This window comes from Trichomycterus rosablanca, chromosome 4 (assembly GCF_030014385.1).
Source record: "Trichomycterus rosablanca isolate fTriRos1 chromosome 4, fTriRos1.hap1, whole genome shotgun sequence".
NCBI classification, from domain to species: Eukaryota; Metazoa; Chordata; class Actinopteri; order Siluriformes; family Trichomycteridae; genus Trichomycterus; species Trichomycterus rosablanca.
Window position 1 is genome coordinate 24,192,409 of NC_085991.1, and position 15,601 is coordinate 24,208,009.

Sequence of the window (15,601 nt, forward strand, 5' to 3'; positions counted from 1 at the left end):
TTAAGACGTGTTTGCAGGGAGAATGAGACAAAATAAAAACTGCAACACTAAATCACTTGGTATCATCGGTGCCAAAACATCTTTTAAGTGTGGTGAAAAGGAATAGCAACATCACAAAGTGGTAAATGCTTTACTGTCCCAACTTTTTTGAAATGTGTTGCAGGCCTGAAATGCAGGAATGGAACATGAAATATCTCATGTTCATACAGTCCGCAATTAAATAAAACTCAAAGTAAGAAACTTCCATGCTGTCCATGCTGATTTGGGGTTGTACATCTCCCCTTAATGGTCTCCATTTTCAGCATGCTCCCTCTGACCAATGGGGATTCGTATTGTGTACAGAGAGTCTGCAGATAGCAGAGCTTAGACTCAAATGTGTGAGTTCCAAATGTCATGCTAGCATGCACTTGGTTTTACCTCTGTGCCACACAAGCAGCCAATTTGTATAATGATATGAAAAACTTTATCGAGTTTTACACTGAAGCAAGTTGTGTTGTCAGTAAAAACATATATATCCAAATTTTTGAAAGGGCTATAGTAATGGTTTAGTTTATACTTTCATCCACAATACATGACCTTCATAAAATGAATACACAGTTGTTATCTACTGTGTTAGTGCTGCAGCTGTAAGGTATTTAGATTCTTTGAATATTATACCACAGAGATAGCACGGCTCAACTCTAAATATGTCAGGTGATACCAGTTTGAATAAAAGCTTGCAAACTGCCTTAAAAAACCGTTACTAAATTTCTAATATAATTTTCTTACGTAATGAATATAAAAACTCTACACAACACATATACAGGTCCTTCTCAAAAAATTAGCATATTGTGATAAAGTTCATTATTTTCCATAATGTAATGATAAAAATTAAACTTTCATATATTTTAGATTCATTGCACACCAACTGAAATATTTCAGGTCTTTTATTGTTTTAATACTGATGATTTTGGCATACAGCTCATGAAAACCCAAAATTCCTATCTCAAAACATTAGCATATTTCATCCGACCAATAAAAGAAAAGTGTTTTTAATACAAAAAAAGTCAACCTTCAAATAATTATGTTCAGTTATGCACTTAATACTTGGTCGGGAATCCTTTTGCAGAAATGACTGCTTCAATGCGGCGTGGCATGGAGGCAATCAGCCTGTGGCACTGCTGAGGTGTTATGGAGGCCCAGGATGCTTCGATAGCGGCCTTAAGCTCATCCAGAGTGTTGGGTCTTGTGTCTCTCAACTTTCTCTTCACAATATCCCACAGATTCTCTATGGGGTTCAGGTCAGGAGAGTTGGCAGGCCAATTGAGCACAGTAATACCATGGTCAGTAAACCATTCACCAGTGGTTTTGGCACTGTGAGCAGGTGCCAGGTCGTGCTGAAAAATGAAATCTTCATCTCCATAAAGCTTTTCAGCAGATGGAAGCATGAAGTGCTCCAAAATCTCCTGATAGCTAGCTGCATTTACCCTGCCCTTGATAAAACACAGTGGACCAACACCAGCAGCTGACATGGCACCCCAGACCATCACTGACTGTGGGTACTTGACACTGGACTTCAGGCATTTTGGCATTTCCTTCTCCCCAGTCTTCCTCCAGACTCTGGCACCTTGATTTCCGAATGACATGCAAAATTTGCTTTCATCCGAAAACAGTACTTTGGACCACTGAGCAACAGTCCAGTGCTGCTTCTCTGTAGCCCAGGTCAGGCGCTTCTGCCGCTGTTTCTGGTTCAAAAGTGGCTTGACCTGGGGAATGCGGCACCTGTAGCCCATTTCCTGCACACGCCTGTGCACGGTGGCTCTGGATGTTTCTACTCCAGACTCAGTCCACTGCTTCCGCAGGTCCCCCAAGGTCTGTAATCGGCCCTTCTCCACAATCTTCCTCAGGGTCCGGTCACCTCTTCTCGTTGTGCAGCGTTTTCTGCCACACTTTTTCCTTCCCACAGACTTCCCACTGAGGTGCCTTGATACAGCACTCTGGGAACAGCCTATTCGTTCAGAAATTTATTTCTGTGTCTTACCCTCTTGCTTGAGGGTGTCAATGATGGCCTTCTGGACAGCAGTCAGGTCGGCAGTCTTACCCATGAATGCAGTTTTGAGTAATGAACCAGGCTGGGAGTTTTTAAAAGCCTCAGGAATCTTTTGCAGGTGTTTAGAGTTAATTCGTTGATTCAGATGATTAGGTTAATAGCTCGTTTAGAGAACCTTTTCATGATATGCTAATTTTTTGAGATTTCTAATTTTGGGTTTTCATGAGCTGTATGCCAAAATCATCAGTATTAAAACAATAAAAGACCTGAAATATTTCAGTTGGTGTGCAATGAATTTAAAATATATGAAAGTTTAATTTTTATCATTACATTATGGAAAATAATGAACTTTATCACAATATGCTAATTTTTTGAGAAGGACCTGTATAGTTTAGCTATCTCTTCTAGTTGAATAGGCATTACATATACTGGCATTACATATACACCGATCAACCATAACATTAAAACCACCTCCTTGTTTCTACACTCACTGTCCATTTTATCAGCTCCACTTACCATATAGAAGCACTTTGTAGTTCTACAATTACTGACTGTAGTCCGTCTGTTTCTCTGCATGCTTTGTTAGCCCCCTTTCATGCTGTTCTTTAATGGTCAGGACTCTCCCAAAACCACTACAGAGTAGGTATTATTTGGGTGGTGGATCATTCTCAGCACTGCAGTGACACTGACTTGGTGGTGGTGTGTTAGTGTGTGTTGTGCTGGTATGAGTGGATCAGACACAGAAATGCTGATGTATCGGTGTATCAACAACTGTATAAAATATGGCGCAATAGTGACATCAAAAACAAGAAGAAATTGTCAAGCAGGCTTACCACGAGGGATCTTCAAAAAGTTTCCACACTTTTATATTTTCGGAGTAGTAGTAGTGTCTGAGAGAGCTTATAGTCCAGATTTAGCTGCACCTGAATACCACTTTTTTGGACGCTCAAAAAAGCTTTAAGGGGAAGATTTTCATGTGATGATGTGAAAGCAGTGGTGCATCAGTGGCTATGTGCTCAACCAACGCTGGGAAAAATACATCGGAAGGTGACTGTAGAAAAGTGATGTCATTTGTTTTTGAAATTCTTAATAAATAGAGTTTTAAAAACTGCAGAAACTTTTTGAGAAACCCTTGTACATGTGAAAACAATCTCTTATATTCTTCATATGTCTGGGCTGTAGCGAAGGATGGCAAAAAATACATCCAAGCCCTGCTACATCTTGCAAAAAACTTTATCAAGTCTGCCAAAAGTATGCGGGAACCTGTGTTATGGTCTGATAAGACCAACATTTTGGCCGTAATTCCACAAGGTATGTTTGGCACAAAAACAATACTGCACATCACCAAATCAACACCATACTCACAATGAAGCATGGTGGTGGCAGCATTATGCTTTGGGGTTGTTTTTCCTTGGCTGGAACTAGGGATTTGGTCAAGGTGTATAGAATCATGAACAGTTCCAAATATGAGTCAATATTGGCAGCAAACCTTCAAGTCTCTGCTAAAAGGATGAAGATGAATTTTACCTTTCAGTGTGGCAGTGACCCCAAGTATACCTCCACATCCACAAAACAATGGTTTCACCAAAGATCAAAGAATGTCCATCCTATTGTTTTAATTATCATTTTATTTTATGTTTTATTTATTTTTAATTAAAAAGAATTGGACTATTTTCACATTATACAGATAAAAGCTAAAATGCACTTTATATTAATTATTTTCATGAATTCATAAAAATCAACACTGGAATATGAATCAACGTTTAGGCTGTTATTTTGGCCAGCACACAAAAGAATAAAAAACAATAGCTACAATAGAACTCTTAAACTTTGCAGTTTGTTCTATGCTTTAATGGAATGGTAGGACACCAGCTTGCTACCACAATGAAAAGATTTCACATTCTACCCTTCTAAATCTGCATGTTAGGAGATTCCACGTGGTAAATGTGTCATATATGTTGGTCATTTAAATAATTTAAACTTAAATATTTTAAATGCAAATATATCTAACAGGTCAGCACATGGTGCAGCAGGTAGTATTAGTGCCACAGGGCCCTGGGTTTATTACTTATTTCTTTTTACTGTATGGTGGAGTTTGGCTTGCACTTCCAGTGTGCTTTGGGACTTCAGCTTGGTTTAGTGCTCTGTTCAGGGTATTCCTGCCTGCACCTAGTGTTTTCCGGTGGAACAGACCCCGCCACAATCCTGACCACGATAAAGCGGTTGATTAAATAAATAAAAAAACTATATAAAAATGAAATACCAAATACTAAAAAAATTCTGAAATGCATCCAAATTATTTTCAAGGGTTCAACTTTTCACTTATGTTGATTATTTTCATCTGATTTCATTTTCCTCAACACTGGGCACTAAGCAGAAACTCCCTGAACAGGATGCCAACCATTGCAAGGCTTCAGTTAACTCCCATTCTCAGACACAGCCAATCATGTCTGTGTAGAAGCCCAGACAGCTAATAGCACCAATAAAGATTCAAATCCATGCTAATAATATGATTTGTAATGACAAACTTTTAATAAAATGAGACAAAACTGGAAAACAGAAACATTTTTACTAATGGTCTTAGATGTCAGATGTTATTAAAATAACATTATTAATACATTTAGTATACTGGTTTGTTCTTAAAACATATAACTTAAGGCTATATAAAAAGCTTTGTATTCTTATCTAATACACTAAGGCAGTCTGTTAGTTCAAACTGCACCTTAAAATGACTAAGTGCTTTTAGAAATGTTTGTGACTTTAAATTGCATATTAATTAGTTATTTCTTCTTGGTTTAGTATTCTTCATGGTGCTTACAGCCGCAGCTTTGCTTTCATCCCATCATGTCTTCATTGTAATGAATATTCTGCAGACGACCATAAAGCTCTACAGACAGAATTCATTTTCTTCTGTTGCTGGTGTCAGTTGTTCTTTTTGCCGTGACCCTTAAACTTAGCCATAAAGTCAAACGCTCCCAGATACTCGCCAAGCAGCATGCCCAGTTTAACAGGTAAAAGGCTGTGAGTAGAAAAGAAAATAAGAGAAGATATGTACAAATGTAATGTGTATATATGACCAGTATTAAAGGGCAGATAAAGTCAAATACTTCATTTAAATGAAATACCAAATGTTATGATGTTTTTGGCATGAGCAATGGAATCCCTAACTGCACTGTACATGCTGTATTCCGGGTCAGTGGAACAAATTTATATTCGTGGACTTACCTTATTAACTGACAAATAAATAATTGTAAGGTAATTTAATGAAATATTAACGAGTGGTGAGAGGGTGGGGAAACACAACCAAACTGATTCTCGACCCAACTGCAGTGGCTGAACAGAATCAGCACAAAAGGGAAATCAGAAACACAAAAGTCACAGTAAGAAATTATTATGATGCTGTAGAGTGTCAGAGATGAGCGCACTACAAACTAAGCTAACCAGCAGGCTGGTAGAAACAGTAATGTGAAATGTAAGGAAGCGTGCCACACCAGCTACTCTTTCCACCAATGTGCCAAGACACAATAACAAGCCTGAACTACAAAAGAAAAGAGATTGGGGAATTCAGGTCCCTTTAAAGGTGGCCCACCACTGCTGAGATTTGGATTTGAATCTCAGAGGTGCTATAGGCTGGCCAGATGTCTACACAGACACGATTGGGTATGTCTGAGGGGGTTCAGATGGCCGAAGCCTTTCAATAGACTGGTGCCCTGTTCTGGATATTCCTGCCTTGCGCCCAGTGTTCCCAGTAAAACAGGACATGCAGCAATTAAATAGCTTGAGGAAGATAAAAAATGAATGCAATATTTAAACATCTATGCTTCGCAAATCACTCATTTGATTGAGATAACTCACTAAAATGAATAGGTTTGGTGCAAAGATGGTAACATGGTAACACTGAGCTCTCTTATTTAGTATAGTGGGTAGTGCAACTCTTGTTATAAAAAGTTCAAATCCCCTTTTCAAGTTTAAATATAATCAACAACATGACTGGATGCAGACACCCGATTGGTCGACAGCACAGGTGGGAATTCAACCCTAAATCTCAGTGGTAGTGGGCTAGTGTAGTTTACTGCTGCACTACCCAAGTGCCTACAAAACAATGTAATTTAATAGTGGTGTCTTACACAGTAGTGCAGCAGAACATCACACATATCTACACTGCTTAACTAATACTTATTCTGGTAAGTGTTGATGTGGGTCCAGCACCACCCAGAAGCACTGGGCTCAAGACAGGAACACACCCTAAACAAGGCAAAAATGTATGGGCAGACACCACACCTTCACTCTCCATGGGCAGTTAGGAGTAGACAAACCACTTTCTGGCTGTTTCTTGGGAGGAGGGTAGAAACCAGAGTACCAGAAGAAAGCCTACACAGACACCAGGAGAAAATGTGACCAGAGGCAAGAACAGAACCCAGGTCTCCAGGACCAGCAGCCCACTCGTTAACCAATAGAAAAATTAACAGCAGGATCGAATCCTCTCTCACATACAAAGACAGGACAATGCACCAGGAACCTGGCAGCAGATCAGACAAACATGTGAGTGGTTTATCCATTACAGCATCGTAGTCTCATAGCTACAGCATAAACTGACACGCTAATTAAAATCTTAATCCATGGCCTAATTATGCAAGTTGCGAGTTCAAAACCACATCAGCATTAGCATCAGAGAAAAAGTATACACACGTGTACAGACACATCAATAATGCACAGTACACATATACTCAGAAATGAACACACAAAAAAATATGCATGTATTAGAGTTATTACTGGGTACACATTAGAAGTGCTTACTGTTTAAGTGAGATGGTTAGATACATGCTGCGAGGAAGGTACAGATACACTTGATCTCTTCGAACAGCATCTACAATCTTTCTACACACGTAATCCGGCTCCAGAATAGGCATGAGTCTGGGCCACCTTAAAAACAACACAACACACAACAATAAGAGCACAGAAATTATAAGAGCAGGTCACCTTTTATTACTAGAAATTTACACGTTAGTCATTAGTTACACAGATTGACTTAGGATACATCTATGAAGCATCTCTGATTAAGACTGGTGATCATGAAAATAAATTTTAAAAAGCTAATTATAATTAATTATAGATAATTAATTGTGCGGCTAATACACATATATTTAAATATTTTCTTTAGTTTTTTATTCAATTGTCTAAAAAAAAGGTCACTTACCTGTCTCCATATTTTCAAATACGATTTAGCATATAGTATGTGGTTTGAAACACAGCCTGTGACCTGGTTTTGTTACGTCCTTGGTGTTGTTGTTATTGTATTATTAGTTCTTAGCACTGACACATCATGCCATACCAGACCCTGAATTGCTGATAACATGGTCCTTTCTGTCTTTTGTCTGGAGCACATGGACAAAATACTGACACTGATTTGTCTGTACACAAATACCAGACCCTGAATTGCTGATAACATGGTCCTTTCTGTCTTTTGTCTGGAGCACATGGACAAAATACTGACACTGATTTGTCTGTACACAAATACCAGACCCTGAATTGCTGATAACATGGTCCTTTCTGTCTTTTGTCTGGAGCACATGGACAAAATACTGACACTGATTTGTCTGTACACAAATACCAGACCCTGAATTGCTGATAACATGGTCCTTTCTGTCTTTTGTCTGGAGCACATGGACAAAATACTGACACTGATTTGTCTGTACACAACATGTTTACTGTTATGGTCCATCCCAGATGCCTCCAAACCCAGAGAACTCAACTCTGCTTCTGGACATAGTAAACATAAGGCTTCTTTTTGCACAGTAAAGTTTTAAGTGGCATTTGTGAATGTAACTCTGTATTGTAGAGCTTAACAAAGGTTTGCCAAAGTAATCCCTCACCCATGTGGTTATATCAGCTATTGTTGAGTGGCGGTTCTTGATGCAGTGCCGTCTGAGGGATCAAAGATCACAGGTGTTCAGCTTAAGCTTGCACTCTTGCCCATTATGCACTCTAATTCCTCCCGATTTGTTGAATTGTTCAATGATATTATGCACTGTAGAGGGAGAAATATGCAAATCCCTTCCAATCTTTTTTAAGGTCCATTGTTTTAAAACATTTTAATAATTCAAATGCATTAGTTGACAAACTGGAGATCCTCTGACCATGTTTGCTCCTCAAAAACTCAGCCAAGCCATAGCCTAGTGGTTAAGGTACTGAACTAGTAATCAGAAGGTTGCTGGTTCAAGCCCCACCAAAGGCCTTGCTTAAGGCCTCAACTGCTCAGACTGTATACCGTAATGTAAGTCGCTTTGGATAAAGGCATCTGCTAAAAATGTAAATATATATATATATATATATATATATATATATATATATATACACTGCCTGGCCAAAAAAAAGGTCACCACCTGGATTTAACTAAGCAAATAGGTAAGAGCCTCCCATTGGATAATTACTGCATGGGTGATTATGTTTCAGCTGGCAACAAGTTATTTAACCCTAACTGATGCAGTGAGTAGCTTCTCATTTGTTAAACAACCATGTCGAAAGACACATCCTGTGGTCGTGGAAAAGATGTTAATCTGTTTCAGAAGGGTCAAATTATTGGCATGCATCAAGCAGAAAAAACATCTAAGGAGATTGCTGAAACTACTAAAATCGGGTTAAGAACTGTCCAACGCATTATTAAAAAGTGGAAGGACAGTGGGGAAACATCATCTTCAAGGAAGGAATGTGGTCGGAAAAAAATCTTGAATGATCGTGATCGGCGATCACTTAAACGTTTGGTGAAATTAAATGGTAGAAAAAATACAGTAGAACTCAGGGATGTTTAATAGTGACAGTAAGAGCATTTCCACACACACAATGCAAAGGGAACTCAAGGGATTGGGACTAAATAGCTGTGTAGCCTTAAGAAAACCACTTGTCAGTGAGGCTAACCGGCAAAAACGGCTTCAATTTGTTAGGGAGCATAAAGATTGGACTCTGGAGCAATGGAAGAAGGTCATGTGATCTGATGAGTCCAGATTTACCCTGTTCCAGAGTGATGGGCGCATCAGGGTAAGAAGAGAGGCGGCTGAAGTGATGCACCCATCATGCCTAGTGCCTACCGTACAAGCCTGTGGGGGCAGTTCTATGATCTGGGGTTGCTGCAGTCGGTCAGGTCTAGGTTCAGCAACGTTATGTGCCCAAAGAATGAGGTCAGCTGACTACCTGAATATACTGAACCACCAGGTTATTCCATCAATGGATTTTTTCTTCCCTGATGGCACGGGCATATTCCAAGATGACAATGCCAGACCTGAACCCCATTGAGAATCTTTGGGATGTGCTGGAGAAGACTTTGCGCAGTGATCCAAATCTCCCATCATCAATACAAGATCTTGGGGAAAAATTAATGCAACTCTGGACAGAAATAAATGTTGTGACATTGCAGAAGCTTGTGGAAACGATGCCACATCGAATGCGTGCTGTAATCAAAGCTAAAGGCGGTCCAACCAAATATTAGAGTGTGTGACCTTTTTTTTTGGCCAGGCAGAGTATACAGTATATATATAATCTCAGTACTAGCCCTAAATTGCCCCGTCCCAACTTTTTTGAAATGTGCTGCAGGCCTGAAATGCAGTAAATTAACAAATGAAATAAAGTTGACCAGACAAAACATGAAATATCATGGGTTCAAGAGTCAAAGTAAATGGAAGAAACACTGTGTTTTTAAACATGTATTTTCCATACTGTCCTCACTGATTTGGGGTGGTATTTATAAAGTTAACAAAAACTGTTTAAAACAGTTTAAAAAACCTACCATAGCAAATGTCTGTATTTGCATACACAGAACATGTGGACTACATTACCTATACACGAACACAAATACTGTGTGTCTTACTTTGTGTTAGCCCCTTCAAACATTCCAGTATTGATGAAGAATGGACAGACTATGGTGGTCTTCACGCCATTACAGCCCAAAGCATGAAGCTCAAGAGCCATGGACTCAGCAAAGCCTACTGCTGCAAACTTACTGGCACAGTAATCTGTCAAACACACACACACACACACACACTTGTAAAACTAGTCTGATGTTGGTAAGGCTATACAGAATTCTGTTTACATACACATTGTGGTTTGGGTGTGTACCTGCTAGTCCACTGACACCGATAAGGCCAGCTGAGCTAGCTATGCTGACCACATGACCATGGTTTGCAGCAATCATCGCTGGAAGAAATGCTTTGTATGTCTAAAGAAAAGAAGAGAGGTTGTGTTGTACATCAATATTCCGGTGCTTTTTGCATTGCATTGTAGTATGCATTGTAAGGTGAGTATAAGTGTGTAAGCTAGACAGACATGAAATGAAATAAGATAAATGAGTGACTAACCCAGAAGTGAGCCAGACTGTTGACCTCCATGGTTTTCTCTATGAGATTGTCTGGACATTGTAGGAATTTCTTCCCGGTGACCACACCAGCATTGTTTATCAGGATTGTGACGTCGCCAACCTCCCGTTTTACCTACAACAAGCATGTAAAATTGTGTCAGTGTTTCCTTTCTCATTTCTCACCAGATGTTCAGTTCACATGACTGTTTTGCTTTAAGAATCAAAAGAGAAATTCAACATTTGATGCTACTTGTAACACCCACATTACTTTGATTTTACTGCAATATACACCAATCAGTCATAATATTAAAACCACCTCCTTGTTTCAACACACACTGTCCATGTTATCAGCTCCACTTACTATATAAAAGCACTTTGAAGTTCTACAATTACTGACTGTAGTCCATCTGTCTCTCTTTTAAATTATAGCAGATATGTGTTTGGCAGTTCCTGGATTACACTTGACCATGTGAACAAAATCCTCTCAGCATAAAATGACAGTTTGGAATTTATTTTTGCCATTGGCTAGAAAACACTGTTCCAAGTACTTTCTATTAACAAAACAAATGTACAAATGATTGATCTCCATCTGTGTTTAATCATAATTAACAAGAAATCTAGCAGCCATGCAACAAATTGTAATGACATTACAGAACTTTCTAAACCACCAAATTTGTCATATTTTCAGAAAGCCCATAATAACTAATTTTGGACACAATGTATCAATTGTAATCATTAAGTCACAGAAAAATAACAGCTACATAAATCATTAAAATCCCAACACAATGCCTCTGACTACATGACTGGAATACATAGAATTGCTTCTTTATTTTTCCTGTGGTTTAGAAGCTGTTGTGCAAGAAATAATCCTGTTTCTGCTTTTTCAAACTCTTGTTTTATGTGGCGGTTTTTAAGATTATGGTAAGTGAAAAGCTTGCTCGAGTTCAGACAGTTCCAGAAGCTTAAAATTTTTTTTTTCTGACATTCAAGCCTGGATCTCAGTAGGGGTGTCCTGAGCCAGCTGAGCACCTAGAATAAACATATTATTATTATTTTAAATATTATTACAATAGTTTAAGTAGGACCTCTTTTTCATTAATTTATAAATATTATTTCTATACAGTGGTACCTTGAAACTCAATGTCAATCGGTTCTGGGAATGGCGTTGAGTTTAAATGGCGTTAAGTTTGAAGGTATTTTTTCCCATAAGGATGTATGGGAAACCTGTTCATGCATTCCACTGTCCTGTGGACTTGCATATATTTTAGGCTTATGTAAAATAATAGGGTTGTTTTTGACACTTATACACTGAAAATAACACAAATATAATATAAAAAACACTGAAATAAAAAGCTGATTCTTACAAACCTGCAACACAAGTTTAAAAGTGAAACAGTGAGGAAAATCCAGCTAAACACAGATACATGTGGAGGCTTTCAGAGTGAATCTGACAGTTATTCCACACTTTGATGACCGCTCAAGCCAAGCTGAACAAATCGACTGTTCATTGTTAATTTGAAAGTAAATAAATACATTTTTTTAAAAACAAACTGAACACGTTGAGTTTAAGGGTACAAATTTCTCAACGAAGGGCGTTGAGTTTCAAATATTTTGAGTTTAGGGGATGTTGAGTTACAAGGTACCACTGTATTTCTATATTATATTATTTATTTTCTAAGTCATCAATTATTAAACCCTAAGACTGTCATGGTATGTCCCATACAAGTCAGTGTAAGTTTGTGTGTGTGTGTGTGTGTGTGAGGAGAGTGTCAGTACAGTAGTGACAAAGCTTCACTTTCTTACCAATGTACCAAGTACCACCACATTTGGTCCCAATTCTTCCCCAAATGTAACACCATCATCCCCAGGTAGCACTGTTGCCTCACAGCAAGAAGGTCCTGGGTTCGATCCCCAGGTGGGGCGGTCTAGGTCCTGTCTGTGTGGAGTTTGCATGCTCTCCCCTTGCCTACGTGGGTTTACTCCGGGTGCTCCGGTTACCTCCCACAGTCCAAAGACATGCAAGTGAGGTGAATTGGAGATAATACATTGTCCATGACTGTGTTTGACTTGTAAACTGATGAATCTTGTGAAATGAGTAACTACTGTTCCTGTCATAAATGTAAACAAAGTGTAAAACATGACGTTAAAATCCTAATAAACATTTTTAATTATGTCAAGATAATGCTTACATGACTTAATGATGGCTACAATTGAGCTTATATAGAATTTTAATATTTCATATTTATTTGCGAAGTGGTATAGCAAAATGTCATTATGTGTTGGTAATGACGTGTTGTGGTGATGATAATTTTTACTTTTTTTAAGAAAAAAACTAGCTAGGCCATGGATTTGCTAAAGGTAGTCAACAGCTAGTACAAGATGCACTTTAAATACATATAAATAATGTGTAAATTTCTTTTTTTTTTTTTTTTGGTAAAGTACTGCCATATTGATGTAAATGGTAATGACGCTGAATAAATATACTCTATGATCAGGAGGAATACATGATTAAATTACTCACATTTCCAGACATTAAAATGTTAATCTTCTCTCATGACTGGCATGTGCTTCCTTGAGTCTTTGTTTACATGGTTACAACATAAACAAGTGTTACCTTCAAATGATTCCCTACAGAAACCATACACTGTTGCGGTAATGACGATAATGCTGGGGACAGTAATATATTGCTCAAAAATATGCATAGGTTGTACAAATATGGAAACAAAAATTACATTTTTTTTCTTTTTAAGTTATTATAAAACTCGTATTGTGATTTTTATAATGAATTGATCACTTTTTAGCATTTTATTAGAGCAGAGAAGTTTTAAAGTCTGGGTCGGGGACAAGGCCAAAGTAGCAAAATATTGATGTTTAAATCATCATAAAAAATGGAAATCATAATTATTTTGGTATGTAATTTTTTTGTAGTGATGCAATGAATGATCTTTTTCATACCTAAAATATTTGTTTTGTAATAAAGTATTTTTAACACAAATGTATAACCTAGGGACGTAAAAGTTGAAGAATTGAAGAATCACCCATATATATATATATTATTGCATATTTTCTTTTTTCTTGCTATTGTTATTGTTGTTTTTATATTGTATTTTAAATTTTACTTTATTTTCATTATATTTCCTACATTTGTTACTCAGCTTTGATAATACAATGTTGTCATGCCAATAAAACTACGTTTGAGTTTAAGTGTGTGTGTGTGTGTGTGTGTGTGTGTGTGTTTACCTGATCTGCAACTTTGTACACATCCTCTCGTGTACTGCAGTCGCAGGTATAGGTGTACGCTTTGACTCCGTGTGTTTGCTGAACGAGGCGTGCAGTCTCCATGTTTGCTTCCTCATTAATATCCCACAGTACCAGTCTGGCACCCAGTTTGGCCCACTCAAGCGCCATTGTGCGCCCCAGTCCCGAACCAGCTCCGGTTAATAGTACCAGCTCCCCCTGCACATTCTTCCTCCGAGCGGATACAAACAGCCTAAAAAACGCCTCCAGGTAAAACACCAGGGACAGTCCCAGCACCTTTAGAGTCTCCAGAAAGAAGTTCATGTCGGCAGTGGACTGAAGACTGGGGCGAAATTCGTTTTTAGGCACAATAACGTCCTGTGTTTACAGTAACTTCCGTCAACGCGAACAAGTTCTCCCCGCTGTAGAATCAGCTCTGACTGACCACACTGAGAAACACAGCTGCTGTCCACCAGCTCCTCATCCCCTCTATTTACACAACCACTGAATGTTCGACCTTTGTTCACTGCGTATCACTTACAGTTCGTGTTTACCTTCAACACAAAGGTCGTTATTTCTGTACGGGACTCAGTAACGGTGCAGGATGTGCAAGGCGCGGCCTCTGGTTAACCATTTGTACGCCGTCAGAAACTCGAGCAATGCACACACAAGCGATTAAACTTCTTTTTAAACTTCCAAAACACTAACTAGAACAGTACAAAATCAGAAAAAGTTGGGACAGTATGACAAAGCAAATAATAATAATAATAAAAAAAACATTGTTTCTTACATTTACTTTGAGTATAAGCCCAAGACATTACATTTTTTGTTGGGTCAATTTCATGGTCAATTTATTTCTTAATAAACCTCCATTCCTGCATTTCAGGCCTTTCCAAATAGTTGGGACAGGGACAATTTAGTGCTAATAATAAGGTGCAAAAAACCTCATTACTGAATAATGATGTCATTTCAAACAGGTGATGTCAACAGGTGATTGTAAAATGCAATATCCACAAAAGGCTGAGCTTTTAAGTAGCAAAGATGGGCAGAGAATCTCCAGTTTGTCAACAAATGCATGAGAGAATTATTGAAATGTGTAAAAACAATGTTGCTTTCCATCTAAAGTGCAAAATATAATTAAACAATTCAAGGAATATGGAGGAATGTCACATGCATAAAGAGCTAGGGCCTGCTTGTTTTACCATGCTGTATCATCCCAACTTTTTTTGGGAAAGTGTTGCAGTAATGGTAACGGTTGCAGGAATGGATGTATACTAACAAATACAATGAAGTTGAGCAGACAAAACATGAAATATCTCAGGTTAATACTGTCTGCAATCAAATAAAAGTCAAAGTATATGTAAGAAACACTGCATTTAGCAGACGCTTTTATCCAAAGCGACTTACAACTATGATTGTAACACAATTTTGAGCAATTGAGGGTTAAGGGCCTTGCTTGTGGGCCCAAAAGTAGCAACTTGGCAGTGGTGGGGTTTGAACCGGCAACCTTCTGATTACTAGTATAGTAACTTAACCACTGAGCTATCCCTTCCCTTGCATTTGCCATACTGTCCCAACGTTTTTTGATTTGGGGGTGTATTTTGAATAGAAAAAAGGCACAAGTGCTAAAATAGTTAAACAATTAAAATATGTATGTGTTGTAATAATTCATTCATAGAAAAAGAACAAAAAAATGAAAGCACAATTCTGCCATGATATGCTTGTCTCCTTTGTGACTGAATGAGTGCAATTGCATTTAAAACGAAGTTTTTAGCATGAAAGAAGCCCAAGCTTCTTGGGATGACTTGGGGTTTCAATTATTACTGCAACTTATATGCTATAAATGAATAACTGAAACTAATAAGTCTTTGTCCATAAACAAACTTACATTTATACATTTTAATATGGTAAACAGGTTAGAAAGCTCTAAAGTGCACAGAATCTAATTTCATGGCAAGTGCTCTTTATGTGAAATATTTTAAATAGGC

The 15,601-nt window shown here is 38.1% G+C and overlaps 1 protein-coding gene across 2 annotated transcripts; it reads right to left on the minus strand.

Annotated features, from left to right (window-relative positions):
• Positions 1 to 4,539: 4,539 nt before the first annotated feature.
• On the minus strand, positions 4,540 to 14,090 carry sdr16c5b (short chain dehydrogenase/reductase family 16C, member 5b). Of its 2 annotated transcripts, none has more exons than XM_062994022.1 (6): positions 13,617 to 14,090; positions 10,378 to 10,509; positions 10,139 to 10,238; positions 9,891 to 10,035; positions 6,827 to 6,952; positions 4,540 to 5,048 (listed from the first exon to the last, which is right to left on the minus strand). In XM_062994022.1, exons 1-6 carry the CDS (start codon positions 13,935 to 13,937, stop codon positions 4,952 to 4,954), a joined length of 921 nt encoding a protein of 306 aa, XP_062850092.1. In that variant the 5' UTR covers positions 13,938 to 14,090; the 3' UTR covers positions 4,540 to 4,951. The 2 variants fall into 2 exon arrangements, with proteins under 2 accessions (XP_062850092.1, XP_062850093.1); XM_062994023.1 differs by lacking the exon at positions 13,617 to 14,090 and adding an exon at positions 12,180 to 12,404.
• Between the last annotated feature and the right edge of the window lie 1,511 nt (positions 14,091 to 15,601).

Excerpts from the sequence above, each read along its gene's own strand:
- sdr16c5b (XM_062994022.1), bottom strand. The coding sequence starts at position 13,937 with ATGAACTTCTTTCTGGAGACTCTAAAGGTGCTGGGACTGTCCCTGGTG. Across the intron at positions 10,036-10,138 it reads CGGTGTCAGTGGACTAGCAG|ATTACTGTGCCAGTAAGTTT; the intron begins GTACACACCCAA and ends TGTGTTTGACAG. Across the intron at positions 5,049-6,826 it reads CTAACCATCTCACTTAAACA|CCTTTTACCTGTTAAACTGG; the intron begins GTAAGCACTTCT and ends TTCTACTCACAG.